A 17,115-nucleotide genomic window follows, 5' to 3' on the forward strand; every position below is an offset into this window, starting at 1 on the left:
ATGGGAATAAACGTATCCCCCAAAACTCTCCATCATTTACAGAAATAATCCCCATTCGAATGGACCACCACATCTTTAAAATTCCTAGGAATTAATATCCCGCCAAATCCCAAGAAACTCTACGAGTTAAATTATCTCCCACTATTAAAATCTATACTGGGAATTCTCAGCTCTTGGTCACCCACCTTCATTTTGTGGCTGGGCCGCAAAAACATGTTTAACACACTAATTGTCCCCAAACTCACATACTTAATACAAGTCTTGCCGATAAAACTACCAAAAAGTTTCTTTGACTACTTCCACAAAATCTGCTCCTCCTACATTTGAGGATCAGTTAAACCTAGAATTGCTAACAGAATCCTCCTGTTGCCTTTCCAGAAAGGAGGAATAGGCTTTCCCTCCATAGAAAGATATTATAGAGCTGTATAAGTAGGATAGCCGACTGGATTAAACCCCCCCCCCCCCCCACACAAACAATGGATATCACTTCAGGCATGTTTAGCTCCATTCCTTTTAAGAGGCCTAGTCCTCTCTGACCCCACGCAGATCCCTAAAGATAGTTATCTTCTCTCTGTGACTCTCCAAGTTTGGGGGGGACCTGAGTTTAGGGAGCTATGCTCAAGACACCCCTCCCCCCTAATTTCCATAAGAGACACATCTGGTATGAGAAGCTGTTATGCCAGTCACAACAACCCACCAGATTAATCTCAACCATTTGATGGAAACTATCTAAAGCAGAGTCTGCAACCTCTTTATATTTTGTCAGAGAATGGGAAAGAGACTTGGACACAAAATTCTCTGATTCGGATATACAAACCGTACTAAGTGCTCCAAAACTCTCTTCGAGGTGCACCACAATACAGGAAAACACATATAAGATCTTGACAAGGTGGTACCTTACTCCTGTCAAGTTGAAAATTATGTACAGATCCACATCAGACCTTTGCTGGAGATTCCTCACAAACAAGGGGTCCTTCCTTCATGTATGGTGGTCCTGTCCCAAGCTGATGCCCTTTTGGGAAGAAATCTTCGAACATCTTCAATCTAAACAACACAAAACTCACGTTATGTCCTAAAGTAGCTCTACTCTGTCTACTGCCTGACTCGCTTACTAATCCAAAAAAGTCTTTACTCAGAATTCTACTAGCTACTGATTGCCACAAACTGGAAATCAGAGAGGACCCCCTCCATCTCACTTTGGCAAGAGATTATGAACTCTCTCTCTAGACTTGAGGAACTCTCCCACTGGGAACAGAGATCACACCATAAATACTCCATAATCTGGAAACCTTGGGAAGACTACAATTCCCCCAAATAGTGGAAGACCTCCCTTTTCTTACCACTCCCGACCAGACTCCGCTAGCACCCCAACACCAATTTCACATACATTAGAGAGGAGCCCCGGACTCAACCAGAAGGCCTTGGAGTTGTCCACCAATAACTCCAGTGCGCCCCCTCTCAATAGTCCTGTCAATAGTCCACGAAACCTCACTCACTGGGACCCCCCTCTTTTTTTCCAATATATTCCTCCATCCCCTCCATTTTTATTTTTTTCCCATTAATTTCCTATGTTACCGTACGTGACTCTGTTAGCTGAGTTAATCCCGTACAATTTAGCCATAATTTGTGTTCAGCATAAGATATTATTGCCTATTCGCTCTCTGTTTATTCCTGTTTTAACTGTGTTAAACTAGGGCATAGTTCTTGTTGGACCTTTTCAGATTGATAATTCTACCTATTGCTGGCTTGTTTCCAGTGACATATCTTGTTATTTGTATTGATGTTTGTTATTTCTTGAAATCTCAATAAAAAGATTTTAATAAGAAAGAAAGATCACCATTACAGTTGGTAATGATAAGTCAATGTGATTCTTCGATAAAAACTGTCCATGAAGTGTTGACCTTATTGTGTTCCATATTTGTCAAAACCAAACACCAGGTTATAGAAATACCCACAAGCCCCCCTGGGGTTAGTTCTTTACATACTCAGCATCTCTTATTGAGTGCTATATCAGTTCTGTAGTGACAGAACTCCAAATAGTCCCTTAAATAGTCCTGTCTCATCTGCCCTTATCAATGATCACTGTAGAGATCTTCTGACATGTCATTGAGAAGGTGTCATCAGTGGGGTCCATGAGCTGTTTCACCTTTGATTGCCAGATTGAAAGGGCCTTAAGCCCACTTTTTGAAGGCCATAGCCCACCGGCTTGGAGATCTTTGCTCCCCAATCTCAATGTATCTACTGTGGGGCCATAAAGTACACTCAAAGATCAGCAAGCTCCAAACAGAGGGGACAAGCTGCTTGAAAGAGCTAAACTTGCCTCGTCAGTCCACTGACGAGTGGGGTGGCCAGCGTATGGACCCTTAATAACGGCACCTTATGATACGTCTCTGTGGTATATCAGAAGATACAGGTAAAGATTCAAGTTACGGTTCCTCTTTAGATATCTGACGTGTTAGTGAGATATGGTCGGGTCAATGGTCTTCATGGTAAGATATCATTGGAACCCATGACCAGAGATTCATTTGATTACCGGAAGAAAAGAGGCTTTTTCCAACCTGTATATCTTTGGATCCCTGTGGTTGATTCTATAGCAATAAATTAGACATCACCATTATTAAATGGTAAAATGAGTCAATGTGGTTCTTGGACCAAAACGGTCCATAGAGTGTTGACCCTAATGGAGTCCTTTTGTCAAAACCGGATGCTAGGTTACAGTAAAATCCACAAGGCAGCCCAAGGTTGGTTCTTTTCGTACTTAGCATCTCTTATTGCAGACTACATGTACAGACTTTATGTCCTAGTGACGTTGTTCTTTACCCTGCAGGTCTCCGCATGAATTATAGAAGCAACAACTCATCACGCTCTTCATCCCCGGTGTCCCTGCGACCTCCTGACGTCATCCAGCTAAAAGATATTGTCTGTTATTTATCACTGCTCGAAAGAGGAAGACCCGAGGATAAGCTGGAATGTGAGTATAACCGCCATCTACATACAATGTAATACAGCACATAGATAGATAGAGATAGATAGATGGATAGATAGATATCCTGCTTCCATACTTCTGAGATTCCACATTATAATGCACTTCTGCGATGGAACCCAGTGCAGAATTTTTAGGTTTTCTGTATTATCAGATGCCGGATGAAAGGAATATCTGGCTATAGCTTAGGCAGGGGCGTAACTACCATAGTGGCACACCATGCGACTGCTATGGGGCCCAGGGCAAGAGGGGACCCAGTTGGGATCATCCCCTCTTCTACTGGAGGTGAAAACTTGATCAGGACACTACCCTCTAAAGGAACAACTTTTAGAAAACGAGGCAGTTGAAAAAATGGCCCGAGGGTAATTGAAAGAGGTTTAGACGGAAACCCTTCTGTTCTGTGTGGGGGGCCTGGTTTGATCCTTGCTATGTGGCCCTTACTTCTCCATGTACACCACTGAGCTTAGGTACGATACTGGCTCTTCTTAAAGGGAACCTGTCTTTGGGATTTTGTGTATAGAGCTGAGGACATGGGTTGCTAGATGGCCGCTATCACATCCGCAATACCCAGTCCCCATAGCTCTGTGTGCTTTTATTGTGTAAAAAAAACCTATTTGATACATATGCGAATTAACCTGAGATGAGTCCTGTGCGTGAGATGAGTCCTGTGCGTGAGATGAGTCCTGTGCGTGAGATGAGTCCTGTGCGTGAGATGAGTCCTGTGCGTGAGATGAGTCCTGTGCGTGAGATGAGTCAGGGACAGGACTCATCTCAGGTTAATTTGCATACAGTATGTATCAAATCGTTTTTTTACACAATAAAAACACACATTGCTATGGGGACTGGGTATTGCGGATGTGCTAGCGGCCATCTAGCCCCCCATGCTCTCAGCTCAATACACAAAATCCCGGTGACAGGTTCCCTTTAACCTCTTAAGGACACAGGGCGTACCTATACGCCCTGTGTATTTCCGATCACCGCCGCGCATCGGGCGGTGATCAGAACAAGGTGCCTGCTCAAATCATTGAGCAGGCACCTTGGGTCAATGCCAAGGGGGGTCCTGTGACCCCCCCCCCCCCCGTATCGGCGATCGCGACAGATTAACCCCTTTTATGCTGCTACCGCGGCATAGAAGGGTTTTGTATTTGAGGGAGCGCATCGAGTCCCTGCACTGCTGTGGCGGGGACTCGATGTCTCAGAAGGCAGCCCGATGCCGTGCAGAGGCTGCCCAATGGCTTGCACGGCATCGAGAACTGCCTTCTACGGGAGCCGAGGAGATCCAGCCTCAGGCCGTCTCCTAGGCAACCTGTTAGTGTACTACTCACTGTAGTACAGGAACAGGCAATGCATTACAATACAGATGTATTGTAATGCATTGCAGAGGGGATCAGACCCCCAAAAGTGAACATCAGAAATAAAGTGAAGAAAAAAAAAATGAAAAAAAATGTTTTTAATAAAATTAATAAAGTAATAAAATTATTAAGTAAAAAAAAAATGCCCCTTTCCCCTTATTTTATAATAAAAGACAGAAAAAAAACCACAAACACATATTAGGTATTGCCACGTCCGAAATATATCACATGATCCACCCTGTCCGATAAATACCATAAAAAAAAAACGGTGTAAAAAAAAGCATATTTTGTCACCTTACATCACAAAAAGTGCAACACCAAGTGATCAAAAAGTAGTATGTACCCCAAAATAGTACTAATCTAACCGTCATCTCATCCCGCAAAAAAATTAGCCCCTACCTAAGCCAATCGCCCCAAAAATAAAAAAAAATATGGCTCAGAATATGGAGACACTAAAACAATTTTAATTTTTTTTCCAAAAATGCTGGTATGGTGTAAAACTAAAGTAAATAAAAAAGGTATATATATTAGGTATCGCCGCATCCGTAAGATCCTGCTCTATAAAAATATCACATGACCTAACCCCTCAGGTGAATACCGTAATAAAAAATAAAAAAACGGTGTACAAAAAGCCATTTTTTGTCACCTTACATCACAAAATGTGTAATAGCAAGCAATCAAAAAGTCATGCGCACCCCAAAATAGTGCCAATCAAACCATCATCTCATCCCACAAAAATCATACCCTACCCAAGATAATCGCCCCAAAACTGTAAAAACTATGGCGACACTAAAACATGATTTGTTTTGTTTAATAAATGAAATCATTGTGTAAAACTTACATAAATAAAAAAAAAGTAGACATATTAGGTATCGCCGCGTCCATAGGAACCTGCTTTATAAAAATATCACATGACCTAACCCCTCAAGTGAATATCGTAAAAAAAAAAAAATGGTGTAAAAAAAGCCATTTTTTGTCACCTTACATCACAGAAGGTGTAATAGCAAGCGATCAAAAAGTCATACGCACCCCAAAATAGTGCCAATCAAACTGTCATCTCACCCCGAAAAAAATGAACACCTACACAAGACAGTCGCCAAAAAATAAAATAAAACTATAGCTTTCAGAATGTGGAGACACTAAAGAATCTTTTTTATTTTTTTTAAATGCTTTGTTATGTAAAACTGAAACAAATAACCCAAAAAATATTTGGTATTGTCGCGTCTGTGACAACCTGCTCTATAAAAATACCACATGATCTAAACTGTCAGATGAATGTTGTAAATAACAAAAAATAAAAACGGTGCCAAAACAGCTATTTCTTGTTACCTTGCCTCACAAAAAGTGTAATATGGAGCAACCAAAAATCATATGTACCCTAAAATAGTGCCAACAAAACTGCCACCCTATCCCGTAGTTTTCAAAATGGGGTCACTTTTTTGGAGTTTCTACTCTAGGGGTGCATCAGGGGGGCTTCAAATGGGACATGGTGTCAAAAAACCAGTCCAGCAAAATCTGCCTTCCAAAAACCATATGTCATTCCTTTCCTTCTGCGCCCTGCCGTGTGCCCGTACAGCGGTTTACGACCACATATGGGGTGTTTCTGTAAACTACTAAATCAGGGCCATAAATATTTAGTTTTGTTTGGCTGTTAACCCTTGCTTTGTTACTGGAAAAAATTTATTAAAATTAAAAATGTGCCCAAAAATCGAAATTCAGAAATTTTACCTCCATTTGCCATTAACTCTTGTGGAACACCTAAAGGGTTAACAACGTTTGTAAAATCAGTTTTGTATACCTTGAGGGGTGTAGTTCCTAGAATGGGGTGATTTTTGGGGTCAATGTAAGCCTCACAAAGTGACTTCAGACCTGAACTGGTCCTTAAAAAGTGTGTTTTTGAAAATTTCTGAAAAATGTCAAGATTTGCTTCTAAACTTCTAAGCCTTGTAACATCCCCAAAAAATAAAATGTCATTCCCAAAATAATCCAAACATGAAGTAGACATATGGGGAATGTAAAGTAATAATGTATTATTATGTATTATGTATTATAGAAGTAGATACATTTTAAACTTGGAAATTTGCAAATTTTGTATTTTTTATAAATGAAATTTTTTTTTTTTTTTTTTTATAATATCTCTTTATTAAGTTTTGCGAGTCTCCATACAGTATCATACAATTCAGAAGCAATACAATCACCTCAATTCAGCATTGCGATACAGAAAGCAGCTTAAGAAATAACATAAATGAAATAGCACAGTTGGAGACTCATTTTCATTTTTCTCCCCCCCCCCCACCCCCCTCGAATAACCCATACCCATGAACAAAAGCCCCTTCCAACTCCCTCCCCCCTCCCCCCCTCGGACGATGCAGAAAGTTGTCCCAAACAGCTATCAGTAGAATCGCACTCCCCCTGAAGGCGCTTTAACCTATACCCTCTTTTAATGCTGGGCTGTCTTTTACTCCTCTGACACCACTTGCGTCCTCCTGACGCATCAAACCCTGATTGACTCCAGGCCTATCAATGAGACATTAATTGGGAATTTTTAATGGTCCCAGGTCCCCCCTTAAATCTTCTTTTAGATACCATGCCGTCAGCCTGAATGGGCGCATTATTTTCACGTACTCTGTGCGTGGGGTGAACGTCAGAAGAAATAGCTTCCACGTTTGATAAAGTCGCTGTCCTAGCTTTTCTTTACACTTTAGCGCTTCCAGCCACTCCAAATGGAAAAGGTTTCGCATTTGTGACGCCACCATTTCCACAGTAGGGATCTCTGTCGATAGCCATAATCGTAGCAGACATCTTTTTGCTACCATAATCAGTTTATGGCCCACTAACGGTAATTTAGAGAGAACACCCTCCTTTTCCACTAGCCCTTGCTTGTTAGCCTGGTGAGCAGCATCGCAGTGCAGTATCACCAATGAAGGTGTGGCAACAATGCTCAGTTTACTAATCTTATTTAACATCTGGCTGATCTCTTCCCAGTATTTCCTCAGTTTCGAGCATGACCACAAACCATGATATAGATCTGATTTGGGGGTATCACATTTAGGACATGCATTAAGTCTCCCCGGGCTAGTGATGGAGCTAGGTAAGTCAAATCCGTAGATAGCATGGTGTAAAATTTTCAAGTGTGTCTCCCTCCATGATTCGTTTATTATGGCCTTGCGCATGGCTGCAATTCCTGCCCAAACTGTGTCATGTACCTCCCCCACCTCCAGCTGTTGGCCCCATTTTTTGAATATCCCTTTAGGGTCTTTAACTCTCCATCTATCCCTCAGCACATGATGTAGCATGGACAGAGACCTCTTAGACTTGATACTTAGAAATGAGTCAAAGTCATTGGGTTTCCATTCCTTCGATAAATCACTAGCCAACCTCCTGCAGTAGTTCCTAACTTGGGAATATTGCATAAACGAGGAGCTCCCCAATCCCAGTTTATCTTTTAATTCTTGCAAGGTCGCCCACCTCCCTTCAGACTCAAGAAACAAATCTCCTACTTTCCGTATCCCCTTATGGGCCCAATCTCTGAAGAATGCATTACCCCTGCCTGGCTCAAAAGATGGGTTCCCCATCAATGGGAGGTGTTTGGAGACTTGATATGGGAGATGAAAATGGGTTCTAAGAATTTTCCAGACTACCGTCGTGTCTCTAACTACCAAAGAGGTTTTAATGCTCACAGGTAAGGTGGGTCTTTTAGCATGAAGCAAAGCCACCAGGTCCCAGGGGCGCACTAACTCACGTTCTAAGGCTAGGTTTGAGTAGTGGGAAGTTCCGTTGACCCAATCCAGGATGTGCCTACTTATGCAAGTCAAGTTATACCCTCTAATGTCTGGAAAGTTCAGACCTCCCTCCTCCTTTCTCAGTTTCAATTTGTCAAGTGATATTCTGGGTCTCTTGCTCTGCCATATGAACCTAATGAACCTGCTTTCCAGCAGTTGGACATCTGCATGGCGGAGGAGAAGTGGGATGGTCTGGAGTGGGTAGAGAAGTTTGGACATACTCATCATTTTGATAAGGTGACATCTACCTACCAGGTTCAACGGTAACCCCTGCCATCTATCCAATTCCTTCACAATCTTGGCAATGAGAGGTGGAAAGTTCAGGGTATACAATGAGTGCGGGTCTTTACCAATTTTAATACCCAAATATTTGATGTTTCCTTGCGCTTTTGCTATGTTCAAGTGTTTAGGTAACTGATATTTCCCTATATCCTCCTGGGAGAGGGCCAACATCTCACATTTGGACGCATTCAGTCTATACCCTGAGTAGGATCCAAAGACACTCAATGCATGAAAAATCTGTTCCACATGTTTTTTAGGATCAGCTATAAATAGCATTACGTCGTCTGCGAATAACGCTATCTTTAATTGCTTAGCCCCTATCCCTATCCCTTCATACAGATCAGATTGGCATAAAAACCTAGCTAATGGCTCTATGGAAAGGTTAAACAAAAGGGGCGATAGAGGACACCCCTGGCGCGTCCCCTTTTGAAGTTGGAAAGGTTTGGATAGAAATCCCGGGGTGTATATCCGAGCCCTAGGACACCTATACAGTTCCGAAAGAAAAGTCCTAAAAGTCCCCATGAATCCCATCCTATCAAGTACTGCCTCCAGCCATGCCCATCTCACGTTGTCAAAAGCTTTCTCAGCATCCAAGGTGAGCATGGCTGGAGCCTCCCCAGGTCTTGGTTGGTGGCGAACCCTATCCAGTACAGTTAATACTGTACGGATATTGGTGACAGCTGATCGACCCTGCACGAACCCCACCTGTTCTTTGCCAATTAGCGATGGTAAGATGCTAGCCAAGCGATCTGCAATGATTTTTGACAGTATTTTAGTGTCCACATTTATAAGTGAGATTGGTCTATACGACCCTGGCAGTGATGGGTCCTTTCCTGGTTTAGGTAGTAACTTGATATAAGAGACATTCTCCTTGTCTGGGGATGCTTTGCCTATCAATACGTCGTTGTACCACTTTAACAAGGTTGGGGATACCTGCCCTAACAATGCCTTGTAATATTCCCCTGAATATCCATCCGGGCCAGGTGCTTTATTATTCCCTAGTTTCTTGATGACAGACTGAAGTTCCTCAAGACTAACGTTTCCATTTAGATACTGCAATTGTTCCACAGTAAGACCTGGTAGTTTGACCTTCTCCAAGAGGGAATCTGTAAGGTCAGGCTTAGTGGCATCCCTGTATAATGTCTCATAGTATTCCCCTAGTAGTAAATTTATCTTGGAGGGGTCAGTAATGACTCCCCCATCTTTTCCTTTAAGTCCAGAAATGAACTGAGGGTCCCTTCTCCCTTTTGCAAGATTCGCCATAAGGCGTCCAGATTTATTGCCAAATTTATGTAACGTCGCTGTAAGATTCATATTGTTTAGCAATTCCCTATCCTTCTCATTGGCCTCAAACGCTCCCCTGGCCTCTGACCACTTCTGCTTATTCTCAACAGTGGGGTTTCTCCTATATTCCTGGCAAGAGCTTCTGACTAACCGACTTGTTTGCTCCAATCTTAATTGGGTCTGCTTTCGTCTACCAAAGATATAGCCCATGATCTTACCTCGTATAACCACTTTAGAGGCATTCCACAACAACTCCGGTGAGTCAATATGCTCCTGATTGTCACCCATATACTCCTCCCACCAGGCTATCAGTTTATTGGTGAAATCTTCACTAGCCGTTAAATTCGCGGGGAATCTCCATAGATAATCGGAACCCTTAGGGTATGTATCCCGTACCTGTATCCAAATCGGGGAGTGGTCCGATATCACCAAGTCGCCAATGTCAGCTCTTTCCACTTTTCCCATCAAATGGGAGCTGGTGAATATATAATCTATTCGCGACCAAGAATCCTGTGGATGAGAATAGAAGGTATAGGACCTTTCATCAGGGTGAAATTGGCGCCAAGGATCCACCAGGGCCACCCCCTCCATCAGCCTACCCAGTGCTCTATCATGTTTGTTTGAACCTGCTTTTGGGGGATTACCTCTTTGTCTATCCTCCACATCTTTCACCACGGAATTGAAATCTCCTCCCACTATTTTATTCATGCATGGGTCAGACAAAAGTTTAGTTTCTAGGTTTTTGAAAAAACTCTCATTATTTTTGTTGGGGCCATACGCATTGTAGATACTATATTGGATATTTTGAATCTGGATCTGGATTTGGATTAACCTTCCCTCTGCGTCCGACGTTGAACCCAAGACCTGGCAATTTAAGTTTTTGTTAAGTAGGATCAGTACCCCGGCCTTCTTAGCTACTGAGGCAGACCCGTATACCTTGCCTACCCATAATTTATTCATCCTTGCGAAATCTTCCATTGCTAGGTGCGTCTCCTGAAGAAGCACTATATCAGGATTAGCCCGCTTCAAATGACGCAGCACCATCCACCTCTTGTGAGGCGACCTTAGGCCCTTCACATTCCATGATAAAACCTTCATCTTTTTTTTCCCCTTTTTTTTTTTTTATCCCTTTTATTCCTTTTAGGAAAGCTTTTGTACCCGTTTCCCTCCCCTGAGTGGAGTGCGCTACTTTGATGAATAGGACAACAAATCCCCGACAATTCTCAAGAGATCCCCCTTCCCCCCACAAAAGATACCCTTAAAACGCTTACCCTTGCAACACAGGTAATAATCCCCAACTCCTTAACACTTTTTTCCTTCGTTATTAGAACTTCCGTTTTTCTGAGTTACCAGGACCCTCCCACCCCTCCCCTTCTGTACCCTGCCTTACTATTGCGTCATAGTACGGCTCCACCAGGGTGGAACTAGCGGCATATTAAACATTCCCAGTTGACCAACACCAGAACAGTTTAAACATAATTGCACCAGCAATAATAGCTCCCTCCTCATCCGCCCCATTCAGCATATTAACCTCGCTGGAGCATGAGAGAACATTTCAAAGCATTAAACCATGCAAACAATAAATGAGTCCTTATCTGATGCGGGACATACGGCCCCTTCCATAAGGCTGTTCTCTGCCTCTACGATCTCGCTCCCTTTGGGGAAGATGGTTTCTATCCGGGCTGTTTGATCTTTCCCACCTCGTGGCATTAGAATTGTCCCGATCAGCTGAGGCCCGCGTTTCGTCAGATGATAATATTTCCTGTAGTGACTCGGCCGCTGCTGAGGAGTCACTGAAAGTAGTTGTTGTTCCATCCGGCGTGGTTACTCTCAATATAGCCGGGTATTGCAGCTGGAACTTAATCTGTCGGCGGAATAAAGCTGAACATATGCCACTAAACTCCCTCCTTTGTTTTGCTACTTGTGCGGAATAATCCGCAAATAACAATACGGTGTGCCCTCTAAGTTTCAAAGGGCCTCGTCTGGTTCTGTAGGCTCTGAGAATTGCCTCCTTGTCACAGTAGTCCAGATACCGCATAATGACAGGGCGAGGTCTCTGCGGTTGGCTGTGTCCTTCACGGCTAGGCGAACCATGGAGGTCCGGTGGTGGCCCGATCCGGTGCGCCCGCTCCACCTTGTGCTTTCCATCTAGTCCCAGTGTCCGCGGTAAGTCTATCTCGCAGATCTCTTTAAGGGCCTGCACTTTGACCCCCTCGGGTAAGCCTAGGAGCCTCAAATTATTTCGCCTGGACCGGTTTTCTAGGTCCTCAAGGCGATCCCTCAGGATAATATTATGCTTCTGCAGCTCCTGGATGGCCATGTTTGACCTTGAGTAATCATCTTCTAAAGATGTGCATCTCTGCTCTAAGTCCACCAGACACGTGTCATGGTGCGCCACAGACTCATGCAGCTGCTGCAAAGACATCGCCAGTGTTTTGGATAAAGTCTCCTTAATGTCCGGGGCCAAATGCCTGGCTACTTCTATGGCCAGCGATTTATAGTTTATTTTGGCCATGTCCAGCGGTTCTTCTGGCTGTGAGCTTGTCAGGGCCTCTATTACACTTTCCACAGCGCTGGAAGGGGACCCGGGCTCCGAGCCCTCCATCTTGTCCGGCATGCTTTCTTTGATTAGCGCAGCGCCGCTCCGTACCTGTTTTCTGCCGCTCCGGAGCAGATATCTGTCCATGGACCTCGTGCCTGGACGTTCTAGGGGAGTCAGGGTCACTGCCCGGCCCCTTACTGTGCCGATTTGTAGCGTCCGGAGCTTGCTGTAGGCGAGGGATGGTCGGAGCAAGCTTACTCCGCGTCCTCCATCTCAGCGCCGGAACCGGAAGTCGAAAAAAAAATTTTGACTCCATTTTACCATTGTCATGAAGTACAATATGTGACGAAAAAACTATTTCAGAATGTCCTCCATAAGTAAAAGCGTTTTAAAGTTATTCACACATAAATTGACACTGGTCAGATTTGCAAAAAATTGCCTGGTCCTTAAGGTAAAAATGAGCCCAGTCCTTAAGGGGTTAAAGAGACCAGCCCTGTAAGGAGACTTTTTGGCAATGCTACATGGGAAAACAATATGCAAAGAGTTATCTCCGAAGGTAAAAGAACCATCTTGCTAGCACCACTTTGTGGAATTGACTCCCTATGAGTCAAAATCCGACTTTTCTCTTTCCCTGGGAGATACCTCTTTGCATGTACTCACCAGATGCAAGGATTACACGCAGATCTTGGTCATTCTCTGTGAGACATTGCCCTCTGCTGGACGAATTTAGTTATTACATCCACTTTCTAGACTATAATTCTAGCCAACAATCCTGTGATCCGTATTCTGCACACAGCTGCTTATTATGAATGGTTTCTGTGAATTTCCTCAGGTTATTTAGTCTAAAATGCATTGAGTCACTTCTCCTCACGTGTATTACTCAAAAGCAATGCCGAAAAAGCCAATATGTCATGTACTCTGCCATCACACCTGTTCATGGGAAGACAGCATATTTGTAGTGGTGGTGATGGGAAATGTCTGCTGTTATCTTCATTTTATCTAAAGAAAAATTCTTATAATTTATTTTTTACTGAAAAGGTTCCTTAGTCGTAAGGCCAGAAGACCCTTTTCCAATTGTTGTATAATTGGTTGCTATTACAGCCCAGTTTCCATATAAAATTTTGTAAAAATTGAGTAACCCTCCCCCCCGAGTCATTGTAATAAAAAGGAAAAAAGTTAAGGTTCATAAATCCTATTGTGGAATTCTGTGAATCCTCATCTCTTGGTCATAGTGGAGAGCGGTTACTAAGAGCAACCATCTTACAAAGACAGCCCATTGATATCAATAGACATGTAATGCTTAATTTCCCCTGTGGTGGTGCTGCAGTACTCCCCCCATCCCACGCATTGCAACTGTAAGGGATCGCTCTCTCTCAGGGGGTTGCAATCACAGACTTGTCCTCTGACAACTGGGTTCGGGACCAAAAGGTGCTTTATTTCGGCACTTCATCACCATTACACACATAAACACCTGCCCGTCTGGGCTCTACCTAATACACGTGTTGTCTCTACCTCACCTATAGAGCGCCGTTCACACACAGAATTAGATCCGGCTTCCTCAGCCATATATGGTACAGCAGCCTCCAGGCTGTGACCACACCAGCACCCTTGGGGGAAGATGGTCCAGAAGTCCTCCTGACTCTGACCATGCAACCCTCTTTCCGTAAGAGTTGCTGGGCCCCCAAACTTCAGACCTCGTGGCCACCCAGCCCTCATGGCCGAGACCACACAGAGCCTCTCTCTCATACACAGAGGGTTGTTTTATCCCTCCGTGATTACAGCAGCAGGCCTCACCTGCGATCACCTCTAGCAAAAGACAATACATGTAGTGGAAGGGTGTGGACTGGCAGATCCCACTACCAAACCTATCCCCCAGTCCACATGAAATCCAGCCCAGAACAACATCTAGACACAAGTGTCTCAGCAAATTACACTTTGCTGAAACCACTGCAGCTTTCTGGATTTCAGTTATCTCACCCAGCTGAGGTATCTGGGTGGGATATACGCGCCTCCCAGCACTTATACTGTACACATCACCACACAACCTATACCTTTTATATATACACTCTGTTTAGTGCTGCAATCAACAGGGTTAAATGAAGTGAATAAAAACTGAACACTAACAAATATAGAACAATAAAATGGTATGAACAGAACGCACACAAAAAACACCTCGTTCAGCTGCTTCAGAGCAAAAAAAAAGAAATATCCAGTCAGGAATGTGAATAATCTTCAAGCCCCAAAACAGCTGTGCTCCCATAACACAAATCTGATTAAAATCACTCAATTATTTTCTTGTGTAAAAGGCGCCTCCTCAGAAGGTTCCTTCCTTTCCCTTTCAGTTTTCTTTTTCTTTCTTTTTCCTTTCACTTTTTGTTTCCCTTCGTTCCCTTGCTTGCTACCTTTCTTACCTTCATCTCTCCCCTTATTCTTCCCTCCCTTCCTTTCTCTTCTCTCCTTCATTCCACTTCCATCCTTGTCTTTTCTAGCCTTCCGCTTCATTCTTTTTTTTCCTCTTTTCTTCTTCTTCCATCCTCTTCCCTTCTTTCTTCCTCTTTCATACTTCCTTCTTCTATCCTCTTCCGTTCTTCCTTCTTCTATCCTCTTCCGTTCTTCCTTTTTCCATCATCTTCCCTTCTTTCTTCCTCTTCCATTCTTCCTTCTTTTTCTTCCTTCTCCCATCCTCTTTCCATCTTTCTTCCTCTTCCGTTCTTCTTCTTCTATCCTCTTCCGTTCTTCCTTCTTCCATCCTCTTCCCTTCTTTCTTCCTCTTCCATTCTTTCTTCTTTTTCATCCTTCTCCCATCCTCTTCCCTTCTTTCATCCTCTTCCCTTCTTTCTTCCTCTTCCATTCTTCCTTCTTTTTCTTCCTTCTCCCATCCTCTTCGCTTATTTTTTCCTATTCCATTATTTCTTCTTCTTCCATCCTCTTCTCTCTTCCCTTCTTCCTTCTTCTTCCATCCTCATCCCTTCCTTCTTCCTCTTCCATTCTTCCTTCTCCCATCCTCTTCCCTTCTTTCTTCTTTCCCTCCATCCTGGCTCCAAAAACAGCCTGTCACGTACCGGGGACCAGCCCAGTCCACCTTGTCATGTGACAAGGGTTGCCCAAGTCCTTCAGGCCGATTCACCTCACGCTCTCACACGCTGTTACGCCCTGCGCCGGGCCGTAACTCGAGCATAAATCACCACCTAAAGCCTGCAAGCACACCCACCCAATAACACAAAAATGTTGCTGCCACCACCTGCCCAATTTAAGGTCGACAGGACACCCCTGAGATAGCAAGCCTCACGGAAAAAGAACATACAGCCTGACTGCACACACACTCTTCATGGAGCTCACAGGTTCTTAAGGTTACAAGACAAACCATCAAACTTTTAGATTTAATGTATAAAAATAGACAATACTTGGTTACAAAGAATGATTAACAAGAGACATACATAAATGGAAACAATTGTAAAATAAAAAGGAGAACACAAAGAAAGTTCTAATGCTTAACATTTGTGTGGTAAAAGTCCTTTCTTCCCAGGAGATTTGAGCAGAGTAATGATGCACAAACCAATTTGATTGGATCTCCCACTTTGTGACACCCAAATATCCAGGAATTGCATTTTTCATGCCTTTTCTCCAGGGGCAGGCCTGAGGGGGATTCTCACTCCTACCTCTGGCTCAGACCCTCTGGGCCAAGCTAGCTACATTACCCATGCAGCCGGCCCCCTGCCCAACTAGGGAACAGGTATGGAAATATCAAAAAGATAGTTTCCCAGTTGCCCTGGTGAAGATCCAGACCCCAGCCCTTCTTCATAATTCATATCTCATCTTTCCGTGTCCTAGCATATCAAACGCTACCCATCCAGGATGCTCGGAAGATGGTATCCTTATTTTAAGAAGATGAAGGCGAGTTGATACGCCATGTCTGGTGTCAACGCGATGCCCCCATCATACCAGAGATGATAAGCTAGATTTTGGGGACATCCGATCCCTCCTGAACAAAATATGAAGGATTACGGATTATGGTTCATGCTCTGGTTAGGAAGCTCCCATGCTGACACAAGGCGCTGGAGAGTCTGCTGTCCCCTGCCCCGAGTGTGACCAGCAAACGGGCCCATCCTCGTTAGCATCTTTGTGCTAACTACCCCCCGGGGAGCAGGCTGCTGTTTTCCCAGGTATGAGGCAGACATCTCGGCTCTCTATGCAGCCTTTAACTAATTCATAAATCCATTACCCCCAACATGGCTGCTGGGCTTGTAATACAAATACATAAATACCCACTGTATACATGTAAAATCACACCGGAATATGTTACACTATGACATATAACTATAAAACATATATTATGACAGCAAACATTATAATAACTAGGAATAAGGCGGTCCTTATTTCTGACACAGCCAAATGTTGTTGTTTTTTTTACTTCTGGATCTTTGGAGTTCACCATGGCATCGAAGCCTGAGCCCAATGACGATCCTCTGGTGCTCCGGTGGGCCAGTCCGACCCTGGACATATCATGCATGTAGCATCTGTTCAGCACAGGGGCCCAGTAGTCTTCCTGCTATTAGATTGCATGTAAGGGCCAAGCTATTGAATGTAACAATTACTACTGGACTGAGAGAGAGACTTAACCACTTTAGGACCACAGGTTTATACCCCCCCAGTGACCAGGCCCTTTTTTACAAATCGGCACTTCACAACTTTAACGGTTTATTGCTCGGCAACTTGGCACCCAAATGAATTTTACCTCCTTTTTTTTCTCACAAATACAGCTTTCTTTTGGTGGTATTTGATTGCTGCTGAGATTTTTCGTTTATCTGATATTAATCAAAAAAGACCGCAATTTTTTTCAAAAAAAGTGTGTTTTTAACTTTTTCGGGAAAAATTGTTCAATAATAATTA

General features: G+C 43.5%; 1 protein-coding gene across 1 annotated transcript in view; it reads left to right on the forward strand.

Annotated features, from left to right (window-relative positions):
* DGKB (diacylglycerol kinase beta) overlaps positions 1–17,115 on the forward strand; it is a 638,462-nt gene that overhangs the window by 139,245 nt on the left and 482,102 nt on the right. The window contains exon 6 of the mRNA XM_044295049.1: positions 2,828–2,971. Within this exon, the coding sequence (XP_044150984.1) occupies positions 2,828–2,971 (144 nt within the window). The remainder of the gene's footprint in view (positions 1–2,827; positions 2,972–17,115) is intronic.

This window comes from Bufo gargarizans, chromosome 5 (genome assembly GCF_014858855.1).
Source record: "Bufo gargarizans isolate SCDJY-AF-19 chromosome 5, ASM1485885v1, whole genome shotgun sequence".
Taxonomy (NCBI): domain Eukaryota; kingdom Metazoa; phylum Chordata; class Amphibia; order Anura; family Bufonidae; genus Bufo; species Bufo gargarizans.